Here is a 15,650-nt window from a genome sequence, read left to right on the forward strand (position 1 = left end):
AGGGAGAGGGGAGGAGAGAGAGAAGAAGAGAAGAGAGGAGGAAGAGAAGGAAAGAGCAGGAAAAAAGGAGAGAGAGGGAGGAGAGGAGAGAGAGAGGGGAGGAGAGGCAGGGGCAGGAAGAGAAAGACAGAAATAGAGGAAATAAAAAAGAGAAGAGAAGAGAGAGAGGAGGGGAAAGAGAGGAGAGGAGAGAGAGGGGGAAATAGGAGAGAGAGAGAGAGAAGGAGAGAGGAGGGAGGCGAAGGAAGGGAGAGAGAGGAGAGAGAGGAGAGAGAGAGAGGAGAGAGAGAGAGAGGAAAAAAAACGACGACAGGGCGGTTGATAAACGTTATGTTAAAAGGGTACGAATCGTTCTCAGTCCCACAGGAAAGGCATTGGGGACGGAAACCACGCAACAGTTTAGTCTGAGTCCGTTATTATTTTTTATTCCCAAATTTCTTTGGGTTCTCTTTGCTGATTGAAGAAAATGCCATCATCTTTCCTTTAGGATTGTCACAGAACCATGATATGTCGTTTTCAATTGTCACCAATCTTTGATTGATGTGTGGTGTCAATTGTTTCAAACTGTCACTGGTTCAAAGTACCAATTAAAAATGCAAAAAGAGTAGGTAACCATATTTAAGATTATATTTCTGAGTCGGGATACCCATGTCGTACGCCAAAACCAGCGTTCATACAACTTAGAAAACTTACGAAGTTTACCAGTGGAGGATATAACATTATGAGGGTGTGTGTTGGGGGTGGGGGGGGGGGGGGGGGTGGGGGAGGTGGGGCTTACAGCGTATATTGTGAGAGGGACAGACAAGGGATGAACTCACTTTTTCATATTATAATCGATTTGGAAGAGCAGTTGATGACATTTTGATCCTATACCTGGAGCACTAACTAAAACCACGAAGGAACAAAGGCTGGTAAAACAATATCAGTATATATTTAAGAGTGGATACATTACCCACTTTCGGCGTCACAGTATTGATGTTATCATCTTGACATTGCATCCAAAGCTATGAAAACAGGTCGTCCATATATATATAATCATAATTCGCCGATCCCCACACTCTACCATGTCTAAGAAACCTTATCGTGACCGTTGACCTATCCTCAGTCATAGAATACTCTGTTCGTTCATTACGATCCGTTGTTGGTTATGCGTGAGACAGAACCTTTGTGCTGGATGCATACTTTACAGCGCACAGCATCTTTGTAGTTCATTTCTGTCCCATCATGGAGTCTGTGGACAGGTTAGGACGATACCAGGTCGTGTAGCTGGTCATACTGCTTGAATCTGGGATTCAGATAGCTTTCCATATCCTGTCGATCGTCTTCATAGGTTTGTGTCGGGGCGGAATTTAGCTCAGTCGGTTGAGTGCTCGCTTGATGTGCTTGCGTCGCAGGATCGAACACCTCGGTGGATCCATTCAGCTCATTGGGTCTTTTTCGTTCCAACCAGTGCATCACAACTGGAAACTGGCCGTGGTATGTGGTATGTGGGAAAGTGCATTTAAAAGATATCTTGCTACATTAGAAAAAATGTAGCGGGTTTCCTCTGATGACTACGAGTCAGAATTACCAAAAACTTTGACATCCAATAGCCGATTAGTAATTAATGGATGTGTTCCAGTGGTGTCGTTAAACAAAACAAACTTTAACTTTTCATAGGTTTGTGACTCTACAGCATAACGATTTGCTATACTGCTTGATAATTGTGAGTTGTTAGCGAACATGTATGGCAAGAGTCGCACACGTATGGACCTAAACATCCTGTAAGTTACGATAACTCAAGATTGGTTAAAACAATATGCGATCATATTGACTTGTATGTAATAACATGATTTTTAATGTATACAAACGTTGGACTTAAGTATTTTATATGGTACGGTATTTATGGTGATGGTAGTGATGCCGTGACTCTATAATGATCGTAAACTTCAAATCGTTTACGATGGTTGTTTATCGTAAGCTTCAAATCGTTTACAATGGTTACATAATTTATCGTCCTCATTAAAATTAGTTAAAAACTAAAATCGAAAATCGCAGTTCTGAAACATTCCAGGCATAATTTATATAAAAAGCGCGGAAATTGCCAGTTTATGGGCGATGGGGGTGGGTAGGGGACCGTATGCGTGCCTGCAAATGAGTTTGTGAGGTAGAACTGACTTTCATCCTTTTACTACAAAGGCCACATTCCCACTGCATCCGCACAGGCAAGCACGTTTTGCGTAGACACGGACTTTTAAAAAATGACAAACAAATTGTCATCTCTGACTTGGACCGCGAAGTTTGTGTTCTGCGAAAACGAATACACAATAAATGTATTGATAATTTGACTTCCATAAAACGTACATTTCTGTGCGGATTGTGGATATAGCCAAAATAATGTTACACGAATGGCATATTAATGATCATGGTATGTGCTATCCTGTTGTTTTTAGAAAGTGATTTTAAGACTCCTTGCTGCTATCTGGCAAACACATTCACTCGCACTAACTCATTGGTATATCTGTGACATTTCGTTGTTTGTAATCACGCTCCACCTACGCCGTCATCATCATCATCATCATCGCCATCGTCACCATCATCATCATCATCATCATCATATATTTATATACTTACCTTTGTTTGACACCCAATAGCTGAAGTGTATTTTTGTGCTGGTTTAACAATAAATATTCACTCGTTTATTCATCATCATCATCATCATCATCATTATTATTATAATCACCATCATAATAATCACCATCATCATCATCATCATCATCATTATCAACAACAACGACAACAACACAATACTGTTTATTTGAAATATGTAAAACTATTTGTACATTTTCAGGAAAACATATAGATCACATTTGTATCTTTCCACCGGACGTAGACGGATACCACAATGCATCTCTCGTCTTGGACTCGTGTAAGATACATATGGCCTCAGACCACAATTAATTTCGCTATATGTTTCTATATAGCCTTAGTGGCTATAACATTTTTATTAATATCAGCAGGCCCGTGAAGTTTTGTATGTACCTTTGCCTGCATGGGGGACACATACCCTGAAAAGGACAACCCCTGTTGTCCAGCTCTTTCTCCCAGCATATTGGTTTAAACAGACACACCCTCTAAACCAGGCCGGAGTACACCCATTTTACACAAAAAGCACTACTTTTGCATGGGCCGGAATTACCACAAACAAGTCTTCAATGTCAACAAGTTACACATGTTTACAAACTACATGCTATCCCCTGTCACTTCAGTCAAACAGTTGCCACTTCATAGCTGTCTGCCATGAAATAATCACAGTCAAACAGCAGACTACTTGCGCGGTCAAACTTCCGGATTTTGGACAACCAAATGGGAAGATAACTGTAATCTGAGGCCTATCAGTCCATTTTTTCCCCTAAAAACTGGCCCACACTAATGCATTCCAATGATATACATATTAAAGCAATGCTCGGTAAGTATCGGTATGTCACCTTAAACTGAGAGTATACAGAGGCTGTGTTAAAACACCTACCACAGTGCCTTGCCATGGCCAATTTTAGCAATGGAAACTTGAGGGACACCAACTTCAAAATGTAATAACTTTATCAAATTTTGGAATTTCTTCATACAATGAGCAGCTATTTTTTCTTCTACATATGTTCTATCTGCACAGTGTTGTCTTGGAAAGATTTTGAAATATTTAAAGGAAAAAAAATCAATCATTAGATTTTACTCATTTTTAATTAAATATTAAACTTAAATTTAAATTTTTGAGAAACAAAAAAATCTAAAACTGTAAAATTTTGCATTTTAGATATGATAAGTGGAGGCTTAGTAAAGATATGGTGACTGAATTCATGATACATTATTAGAAATGTGTCAGAGGGATGGTGAAAGTCACAAAATTGGGGCCATTTGCAACAAATGTTTACACACTAATTTCAGGGAAAATTAGACATGATAGGCCTCATATTCAATTTTGACCTGCTGTATTACTTAATCTACTTCATTTACTGTATTAGACATGTAGCCACTTTGTAAAAGGCAAAACAGTCCATATAAATGCATATTAATATGAATATGCCCTACAGATATCACTTAGGTATACACCATAATATTTTTTTTTGTTGACGACAACTTTGAAAATGAAGATTTTGTCACAAAATGCTGATATAAATCCTACCAAGAGGTACTTGCACCATATTTTTCAGTTTCCAGTGATAACTGTTAACAAGTGTAGTCATGTGCCAGTGTCTGGGATACCTCAGTGTAGGATTTCTTGATTGGAAGGATGTTTGTAGTAATGACCACTGAATATGCATTAGGATTATTCTGCCATATGTATTACAAGCCAAATGTTAACCTTTTTGGCACATTTTCTGCAATAAACTTGACAAGTATACCAGCATCTGATTACTGAACACAATAAATACATTCAGACAGCATAGAATATAGCCTATTAGATTTTCTAAGGATAAAAGACCATTTTTGAAAAATGACTGAAGTGTGTAATTTACATAAATGTAGGTGAAATGTATTATTAGAGTACTTAATCTTGTTAAAAACTGTATACTATTTATTTAAAGTGTTTAATTACATTTAGTAGTGATATATTCATTATATTTAGATCTTCTGTCCAATTGCAATAATTGAGAAACTCATTAAAATTCAATATGTAAAAAAAAAAAAAATCTCAATATTGACTAACAAATCCAACTTTTGCTCTTTTTTACCAAATTATTAGCTCAAAACTGTTAAAAAATATTGCAACAACCTGTAGTAACATCAGAGGTCATCTTATGCTATTTTGGAGGATACTGAAATTTAAAAGTTGAAAATTTTAATTTTAATTTTTAATAAATTCAAAAAAAATGTTTTTAATTTAATAAAATATTTAGAAAATAAATAAATTAGTTTTCATATTCCTTGTGGTATGCACAATCAGTCTGTGTAATTTCACCTCTCTGGTTATAATACTTTCATCAGAATCAAGAATTTAACCGGTGTAATGTGTGAACTATATCAGGCCTCAGACCACAATTAATTTCGCTATATGTTTCTATATAGCCTTAGTGGCTATAACATTTTTATTAATATCAGCAGGCCCGTGAAGTTTTGTATGTACCTTTGCCTGCATGGGGGACACATACCCTGAAAAGGACAACCCCTGTTGTCCAGCTCTTTCTCCCAGCATATTGGTTTAAACAGACACACCCTCTAAACCAGGCCGGAGTACACCCATTTTACACAAAAAGCACTACTTTTGCATGGGCCGGAATTACCACAAACAAGTCTTCAATGTCAACAAGTTACACATGTTTACAAACTACATGCTATCCCCTGTCACTTCAGTCAAACAGTTGCCACTTCATAGCTGTCTGCCATGAAATAATCACAGTCAAACAGCAGACTACTTGCGCGGTCAAACTTCCGGATTTTGGACAACCAAATGGGAAGATAACTGTAATCTGAGGCCATATCCTAACAAATACTTCAACCGGAACTAACATGGCAGAATGCCAAGATGGATACAACTACACTGGGGAGAGATATACATCATTCGTGGCAGAGGTACATGGTTTTATATATACAGATACACACACACACAAACACACACACACACACACACAGAGAGAGAGAGAGAGAGAGAGAGAGAGAGAGAGAGAGAGAGAGACACACACACACACACACACACACACACACAGACATACACACAGATACATATACACACATACATAAACACACCCAGACAAACGCATACAGACAGAAACACGCACACGCACACATACACACAAACATACATACACGTATACACACAGATACATACACACATACTCACACACAAACACACACACACAGACAGACACACAGATACATATACACACATACATAAACACACCCAGACAAACGCATACAGACAGACACACGCACACGCACACATACACACAAACATACATACACGTATACACACAGATACATACACACATACACACACACAAACACACACACAGAGATAGAGAGAGAGAGAGAGAGAGAGAGAGAGAGAGAGAGAGAGAGAGAGAGAGAGAGACACACACACACAGACATACACACAGACACACACACATACCTACAGATACATATACACACATACACACCCAGACTAACGCATACCCCCCACACCCACACACACACGAACATACATACATACACATATAAACACACATACACACAGATACATATACACACATACACACCCAGACAAACGCATACAGACAGACACACGCACACGCACACATACACACATACACACACAAATATACATACACACATACACACAGATACATATACACATACATACATACGAACATACATACATACACACACAAACATACACACACACACACACACACACACACACAACACACACACACACACACACACACTACATGTATCTGCTAAGAAAGCTGTGAAACAAACATTCCTTTCTTTCCCAGTGGGATCTCGTGTGTGAGAGAGACACACTGGGCAAACTCTCGCAAACTCTCGTCATGGTGGGCATGTTTCTCGGAGCCTTTTTCCTGCCAGCACTCGCCGATTGCTTTGGCAGAAAACGACTTCACGTCGGCGCCAACTTTCTATCTCTAATCGTCGTCGTGGCAATGGCGTTCGTTCCCAATTTTATTGGATTTTCCGTCTTGAGAGTCTTTATAGGAGTTTTTAATCAGGTATGTACATGCATAGTTACTCGAGATAACACAGTAGACCATTCCACCGTATCGTTGTTTAACGCGATAGACAAACAAGATGCAGAAGGAATGTTCAGAAATATATCTTTCAGTTTTTCTGAGCGCTCTACACGTGTGTCTTCTTCAGTTGTCATGTTCACTAAATCACTTTGCATGCGACCCAGATTGTAAACAAGGTATAAAGGAAACGACCCAGATTGTAAACAAGGTATAAAGGAAACGACCCAGATTGTAAACAAGGTATAAAGGAAACGACCCAGATTGTAAACAAGGTATAAAGGAAACTGAAGAACGACGCGTTTCGGGAAAACATAAAAGTGGAGGCCTTATTTTAAAGGCGCAGACCCTAGTTTCAACCCGTATCAATGGACACTAAGTTTGGTTAAGTTGCAAACGTGTAACACATTTGTATAACGTTACAAGAGAGTAAAACAAGAGTATGTGACGTTGAAACGGTGAAATACCGTTAATCATAGAGTAACACTCGACCCGATAACTGTTATTTCTAAGACAAATATGAAAAATGCATTTTATGGTATTAGAAACACCAGGAGGTCAAATATCACTTCGGATGTACGGAAATCTAAACAATAAAATATAAGCAATGGTTGATTTCAGTGATCATAAACGACTCTAATAGTGAAAAATATGCTATAGTGTTTAAAAACTAGGATCTGTCCTTTAAATGCTTATAATATATACTAAAATATGCAAATATATAATTTTTAATAATGAAACATAAATGTATACATTCCAACTTCCTTTTATCTCTCTCAACGTCTAGCGAGCCATGCAGGTTAAGGCATATTGTCACAGACCACTGAACTATTTAATGGTCTAACAAAGTATTACCTGAACACAAATAATTTGATTTGTCCCTAAATGTACTTTATTCAAACATCTTCATAACCACCATACTCCATTTATTAATGACATTTTGTAAACATAACTGAATTATGGCAATGGTCCATAATTCAACAAACAAAATTGCCGAGAGGGTTGATATGGATTTTACTACATCATGGTTCAGTTAAGGTGATGCAATAGCTAGATTTGGTTTCCAACAATTAATGTAATTTTTTATTTATTATCCATTTTTAGAGAAATAAGGTCCTTTATATGCAAATTAAGTTGTTGTTTTTTGTTTGTTTGTTTTTTTTTTTTTTTCCGGGTGTTTTAACCTAATAGTCAAATCAGCTCTGATTTTAACAAAATAAAATTTAAGAATAGGGCGCTTTTTTCAGTGGATCTACATTCGTTGGTTACGGGTCACTCACTTGCTAAAATAGTTGTATGATCCAAGCCTACAGTCTGCTTATTGGTCGAAATAGTGGTATCACCCACACCTAGTTCGCTTATTGGTCGAAATAGTGGTATCACCCACTCCTAGTTCCCTTATTGGCGTAAATAGTGGTATCACCCACACCTAGTTCGCTTATTGGCCGAAATAGTGGTATTACCCACACCTAGTTCGCTTATTGGCCGAAATAGTGGTATCGCCCACACCTAGTTCGCTTATTGACCGAAATATTGGTATCACCCACACCTAGTTCGCTTATTGGTCGAAATAGTGATATCACCCACACCGAGTTCGCTTATTGGCCGCAATAGTGGTATCACCCACACCAAGTTCGCTTATTGGCTGAAATAGTGGTATCGCCCACACCAAGTTCGCTTATTGACCGCAATAGTGGTATCGCCCACACCTAGTTCGCTTATTGGCCGCAATAGTGGTATCGCCCACACCAAGTTCGCTTATTGGCCGAAATAGTGGTATCACCCACACCTAGTTCGCTTATTGGTCGAAATAGTGGTATCACCCACACCAAGTTCGCTTATTGGCCGCAATAGTGGTATCACCCACACCTAGTTCGCTTATTGGCCGCAATAGTGGTATCACCCACACCAAGTTCGCTTATTAGCCGAAATAGTGTTATTACCCACACCTAGTTCCCTTATTGGCTGAAATAGTGGTATCACCCACAATTAGTTCCCTTATTGGCCGAAATAGTGGTATCACCCACACCTAGTTCGCGTGTTGCCTGAAATAGTCGTATCACCCACACCGAGTCCGCTTATTGGCTGAAGAAGTGGTATGATTCCATTAGTTTCGAACCACAGGGGTCCACCTGAAGATTTTCTGTCATGAATGGTTTCTTTGTTTTCTTAATGTTTTTTGTTTCCTCCACTAGACTTGTTTTAAAACGTGCTAATGTATCGTTAAACTATGCCTTTCCTTTTATCGTCCTCTTTTTTTAATCTCTTCAGGGATATGTAATACCTATGTTCATCATGATGATCGAACTGTTTCCACCACAACAGAGAGAGCTTATAGGATTCTCGAGTTCTTTTCTGTGGGGGATATCTGTGGTCCTCATCACCCCCATCGCCTACTTCATGTAGAACTACAACTGTCGTCCACATCACCCCCATCGCCTACTCCATGTAGAACTACAACTGTTGTCCTCATCACCCCCATCGCCTACTCCATGTAGAACTACAACTGTCGTCCTCATCACCCCCATCGCCTACTCCATGTAGAACTACAACTGTCGTCCTCATCACCCCCATCGCCTACTCCATGTAGAACTACAACTGTCGTCCTCATCGCCCCCATCGCCTACTCCATGTAGAACTACAACTGTCGTCCTCATCACCCCCATCGCCTACTTCATGTAGAACTACAACTGGCGCAGCATGCAGTTCGTCTTTGGAATATTTTCCGCAGTCAGCATTGTCGAATTTTTTTTATGTCACAGTCTTTACAACAAGTAGCAGTGATGATTCTATATTTGCATGTCAAAACGTCCCCTTCTCTAGCATTGCTGAACTGTTTCAAATCAAATATTCTATATTTGCATGTCAAAACTTCCCCTTCTCTAGCATTGCTGAACTGTTTCAAATCAAATATTCTATATTTGCATGTCAAAACTTCCCCTTCTCTAGCATTGCTGAACTGTTTCAAATCAAATATTCTATATTTGCATGTCAAAACTTCCCCTTCTCTAGTATTGCTGATCCGTTTCAAAGCAAATATTTCCCGCACTTTAAAATTCACTGTTTCATGTAATTCTCTATTGTTTATCATAACCATTGACGAATAATTCTTGCCATTGGTATTGTCGAATTACTGGAAGTCATTGGTACTCTTGAATTCTTGAAAGTCTGTAGCATTGTAAAATTCTTACAAGTTATTCGTATTGTCGAATTCTTGTAAGCGATTAGCATATTATACGAATTTTTTAAACATTTAGTATTATCGAATATTTGTAGGTCATTGTCTCTTGGAAAATGTTTAGGAGTACTTCTGTGGTAACACCAGGGCCCGTGCTTATAAAACTTAAAGTCTAGACTTTATAATAAAGTTCAGACTTTAACGTGATGCTATTTGAATGGCGTTGCCAAGACGTTAAAGTATGGACTTTATTAAAGTCTAGACTTTAAGGTTTATAAGCACGGGGCCAGGTTTATTTTTCCTTTCGTATGTTAGACACCAACTAGTCGTAGTTTAAAGATATACTGATGATATTAAACATTAGTCTATTATATTTTTCTTGTAGGTAGTCTTGTAAATGCTTAATCGGCCTCGGTGGCGCAGTGGTTAAGCCATCGGACTACAGGCTTGTAGGTACAGGGTTCTCAGCCCGGTACCGGCTCCAACCCAGAGCGAGTTCTTAAGGGCTCATTGGGTAGGTGTAAGGCCACTACATCCTCTTCTCTCTCACTAATCACTAACCAACTAACAACAGTTACTAACCCACTGTCCTGAACAGACAACCAGATAGCCGAGGTGTGTGTCCAGGATAGCGTGCTTGAACCTTAATTCGATATAAGCACGAAAGTAAGTTGAAATAAAATGAAATGTAAATGTTTCTTAAGATATGAGTATTGTTGAATTCTTATAGGCATTAGCATTGTCGAAGTCATTTACGTTATTAGCATTGTCAAATTCGTGTAAGTCTAATTTATGTAAGTCATCAGTTTTGTCGAACTTTGTCAATACTGTATTAGACACTTTGTTTTGAAGAAAGTACTTTATTATTACTTCAGAATCGCAGTGCTTTCACACGAAACTACGAGACCGAGATATCAGATAAAAAAAAACCCACTAACAAATAGTCTTAATTGCAGCAACATATTTGTTCTTGTAGCATGCTAGACGAATCTCTTCTGTGGGTAGTTAAGAACAAGAGGACGAAGGATGCTATTAAAATAGTTAAGAAAGCTTGCAAGATGAACCACAAAGATTTTGACAGTGTACGACAGACAATAAAAGACAAATCTGACGCCATGAATGTATATAACGAAACTGAACAACTGGAAAGGGCAACATTGCTCAATGAACCGGAAGTCACTTACGAGATGGACAGACCGAGACTATTCCAGGTTTGTAAACATGGCCAAGAAGACGAGAGAACGTCTCCTGGTGCGACTATGAAAGTTTCTTTCTGAGATGTGCTAAACAACATAACATTATGACCCATGACTTTGATAAAACGAATTAGTATCCTAAAGAAATTAGCATGTTTCATAAATATAATAATTAATTAATTCAAACGCCCTTGACTACAAACACCATCAAAACCAAAAATATTTAATAAAATATTATCACTATCCACTGCACCATACAAGTTTAATAACCTATTCGTTTATAAGTACTTGGATACCCGTATATCTGTATTAAATATCTGTATTATTACATAATATATTGATATTGATTGCGTGAGTGTATGTGTATGTGTTTGTATAATATTATGTGTTTGTGAATGTATTGTAATTAATGTATTTACTGTCAACCATCTTGTCACGTGTATATAAGAAAATGTTTATGTATATAGTCCTCCTATGCCGTTGTGTAACGGCCCGAGTGTCAATAAAGGCTTGTCTTGACATGAATGCCGAAGTAAATCGTGGCAATTATGCATTCGGAATAACGAGTTTTGCAATGTATACGCTATCGTAAATAAAATCGATAATAATGGTTGGTATTGTCGTTTAAGAACAATAAAATACAAAACTAAAAAAAGGAGCAACAATTGTATTACAAAAACGTATTTTAAAAATTTGTTACGACTATAATTAATTTACACGGCTGATGATTTAAAACGTAACATTAGTGACCAAATCCATGTTAACACCGCGTTCTTTTCGAAATTGGTTATTTATTCGTTATTTGTCGAGCAAATGTTTTTTAAATATATTTATTGAATTAGAATTATTCGTTAATGCTAATTTATAGTAGTATATATCTGTTTTATCATATTCTTTTCGCTTCGCCGGTAAAACTCGATTTGCGACAGGAAAACTAGCATTAACTTCCGCAAATGGTCGAATACAATATAGTTAGCTCCCTAAATTATGAGAGAACAGAACAGAACATATATATATTTATTACCTTTTAGATAAATTTCATGTGTTTTGATTGGTCAATAGCTAATCCATACCACAGGTACACCTGTCATTTTCCGGGTCAATACAGAATTTGGGCACCAATACAAAATTTGCCAGGGTGTACGAAACTGTCACGTGACTTCCGTTTTGTAAGTTCGGCAGAATTGTTATCATTTTGTTTTTTCACTCTCGCGCCTCAGCATTTAAACTAGGAAATACGTATTGAATTCTGTTTGAAAGAGATTGCGATTTATGGTAAGTGTTTTTTTTTTTATTACTTTATTATTTTTAAATACATACTTTCTTGAACATGTTATAACCAAAAACTATAGAAAATCGTTGATTTTCGCATACTCATGATACTGCATTGTAAATTTAATGCCGGGAATTATCACTGTATAGGCGACCGAACTATAACAAAACTATTTCTTTGAAAAACGCATGACATGCATTCTTTGGAATGTTATACGGGTAAGTATAGTTTGATAAATATCTATGTGCCCGAGTGTAATCAGTTGTTTGGTAGTTTTCCGTGTAATAATTTTTATTTATAAATTGACAAGACACGTGTCATTAAGGTGATAAGAGTTGCCCCCCTTTGTTTACAAATCGTCTGCGTTTGACAGCTCGCTACAAAGTACCATAGAAACACAAATCACATACAAACCATTACAGGAGAAGCAGAATGCACCCATGTTAAAAAATTGCAAGATTTCAAAAACCGCGGGCCCAAATTTGCTTGGACGCCATTAGGTTAGACAACATACGTTTTTTTCGATGTGTAACGTTTTTGTATAGTTAGCGTTAAAATTAGTTAAAATAATTGTCTCCTCCAACTGAATTATAATAATAGTAAACATATACTTCTGCTGACACGTGTTAATAGCGATGACAACTATGCGGAGCCTACGATTGGCGAAACCGTCACATGGTATTGAAAGTGAAGTTTTGCCGAATCCATCAAAATTCAACTGATATATAAATTCTACGAAGGTAAGAGTTTAAGAATCACTTTTCCTCCATTGTAATAGAATTTATTGACTCATTTAATCAGTCTGCGATGTATATATTGTCGTTAAGAATCCCTTGTTAAACAATACACAGTCAGACGAATGGCCAAAATAAAAGTTTTGGCAAGACTTCCGATCGTTCCAACATTCAGTTAATTTAGGCGTAAGTTAGGTTTAGGGTTAGTTATAGTATTAACAAGCATGCTGGAACGTTTGAAAGTCTTAGCATTTTTTCTTTTTCTTTTTGTTTGCATGTGTGTAGGCGTGAGTCTGTGTATGTTCTTTTGTGTATGGGGGGGGGGGAGGGGAGTGAGTGAGTAACCTATATGGTTGTGAGCTTTAGGGGGATAAGGAAGTATTGTATGGAAAGTTATAAATTAGGCAAATTTTATGTAGGGACCCTGAAATGTTTTGAAGCCAAAAAATTATAATAATAATAAAAAAATCTTGGAAATTAATAGATATATTTTTTAATGTTCAGATAAATGATAGTAAAAGAACTGCTGTTTATAAATGGTCATGTGCTTGAAATATGTTCTAACCCTAATTTCAAAACATTTCAAACCCATAACCACCTAGATGAGGCACTTACATCTGTTTTGTTTTTATTACCTACCCTAAATATGATTTTCTTTTGGAGACAGTAGTTTTGTTTTTCATCATTATTTTATACCCCAAATTTTAGCAAAGCATAGGCATTTTTCTTCTTCCACATGCCATCTTATATGTAGCTTTGTGCAACTTTCTAATAGAAATCAAATAACATCATCAACGTTAAATACATTGTTCACTACTTTTCTTAATTTACTGCTATACTTTTTAATTTTATACATTGTTTAGTCACATTGATTTTGTTTCCTGTTAAAAAAATGTTTTCCTAAAATTAAATTAAATTTAAATTAATACAATGATATGTAATTAAGTTGCAGACTAATGTACTTCTTCAAATGGATGTGAAATACTTAACATGTTTGTTTTTATATATTTCAGCAACTGGACCAATGGATGTGGAGACATTGCTTAGATGTCGAAAATGAGATTCTGAAGACAAACTATTAAACAAATTACATTGCATCTTGATATTGAGAACAGAATGATAGAAATAATAAAACAGTTTCAACTGATATGTGAAAGAAAAACTGGGGCAGGGGGTGAAATTGCTGCTGAAAATGAAACACTTTCAACAATTTCTTTTAATACAATATTAAAAAAAAAATATTGTGTTTGACATATTGCTGCTAAGGAGTAATTCAGACTTCCAAGACTTGGGATTCAGTTTGACACCACCCATCAAATGGTAATCCTGAATTGCTCAGTTTCGAGGATAATGATTTGGAGATGGGTGCCACAGAAAGATACATTTTTGAATAGATATATTTACCTGTACCAGATTGCATGGGGATTAATACGTAAAGACCCTCTCTTTGAGAAAAAAGAAAATGTTAGGAAGTATTCTCATAATAAATATTAAACAAATTGTGCGAACTGCAATCTGTGGTTTAGTTTTATGTTATATATATATATATATATATATATATATATATATATATATATACAGTGTTTCTGCCAGAAATAATTGTTTGTGTATGGCGCTATGTTATTGAATGCAACCACAGTCAACAGGGGCTATGGGGGGTCTCCTCCACAAATAAAATGGGTTACATTTAGGGTTAGGCTTAAGAAAATCATACAATAATGATAAGAGTCATTAATTTTGTCAAAATGTTAACTTAAAAAAAATAAAAATTTGGGTATGGCGCCATATACATTTTACCCTCTGGCAGAAACCCTGCTCTCTCTCTCTCTCTCTCTCTCTCTCTCTCTCTCTCTCTCTCTCTCTCTCTCTCTCTCTCTCTCTCTCTCTCTCTCTCTCAAAATAAATTTGCCTCTTTTTTTTATATATATATAAATGTTTTTAATTAAATTTTTATTTTGTATTATTATTGTTCTGTAGGCATGGGCTGTCTTATAATATTTATTACTATTTTTTATCTGCCTATGCCTCTAGAACAGATAAAGCTTTTTGAGTACATTTTGTGCGACAGTAGGATAACTAATGGGCGGGTTGTGTGAGATTGGGGGGGGGGGGGGAGATGCAGAAGCTTCAAGTTTGATTCCCAACAGTTGTTGCCACAACACATGAGTTTATAATTTATTTAAGCACTGTTGTACTGGCTTAATTGGCAAATATGTTACAGACTGTCCAGCTACTTTTTCGTACGTTTTGGTTTTTGTCCTATTTTTCCTACTTTTTCTTCAGAATACTTAGTTCTTCGTACTTTTTGGTTTGAAAATACCACGAATTGCTGTTAAAGTGTGCATATTCCTTGTAATATTATAAAAGTCATCAGTTACGGGAATTATTTTAATTTTTCTTGGCAGCAAGATACATCTCCCAATTTGTGGCACCATATAATTTCAACATATTAAAATTACACCCTCAAAGCCAACATATTTTCCAATGATTAATATGATTATAATGTACAATGTGTATGTATGACTTCAGAATCTATAATACATTATGGAAAACTTAAATTAATCATGT

The 15,650-nt window shown here is 36.7% G+C and overlaps 1 protein-coding gene across 1 annotated transcript; it reads left to right on the top strand.

Moving 5' to 3' along the window:
* Window positions 1–5,484: 5,484 nt before the first annotated feature.
* Window positions 5,485–11,156, top strand: LOC121389091 (solute carrier family 22 member 6-like). Its single transcript, XM_041520709.1, has 4 exons — window positions 5,485–5,547; window positions 6,453–6,683; window positions 8,973–9,103; window positions 10,856–11,156. Exons 1-4 carry the CDS (start codon window positions 5,485–5,487, stop codon window positions 11,154–11,156), a joined length of 726 nt encoding a protein of 241 aa, XP_041376643.1.
* Window positions 11,157–15,650: the final 4,494 nt, after the last annotated feature.

Source organism: Gigantopelta aegis, chromosome 2 (genome assembly GCF_016097555.1).
Source record: "Gigantopelta aegis isolate Gae_Host chromosome 2, Gae_host_genome, whole genome shotgun sequence".
In the NCBI taxonomy this organism is placed as follows: Eukaryota; Metazoa; Mollusca; class Gastropoda; order Neomphalida; family Peltospiridae; genus Gigantopelta; species Gigantopelta aegis.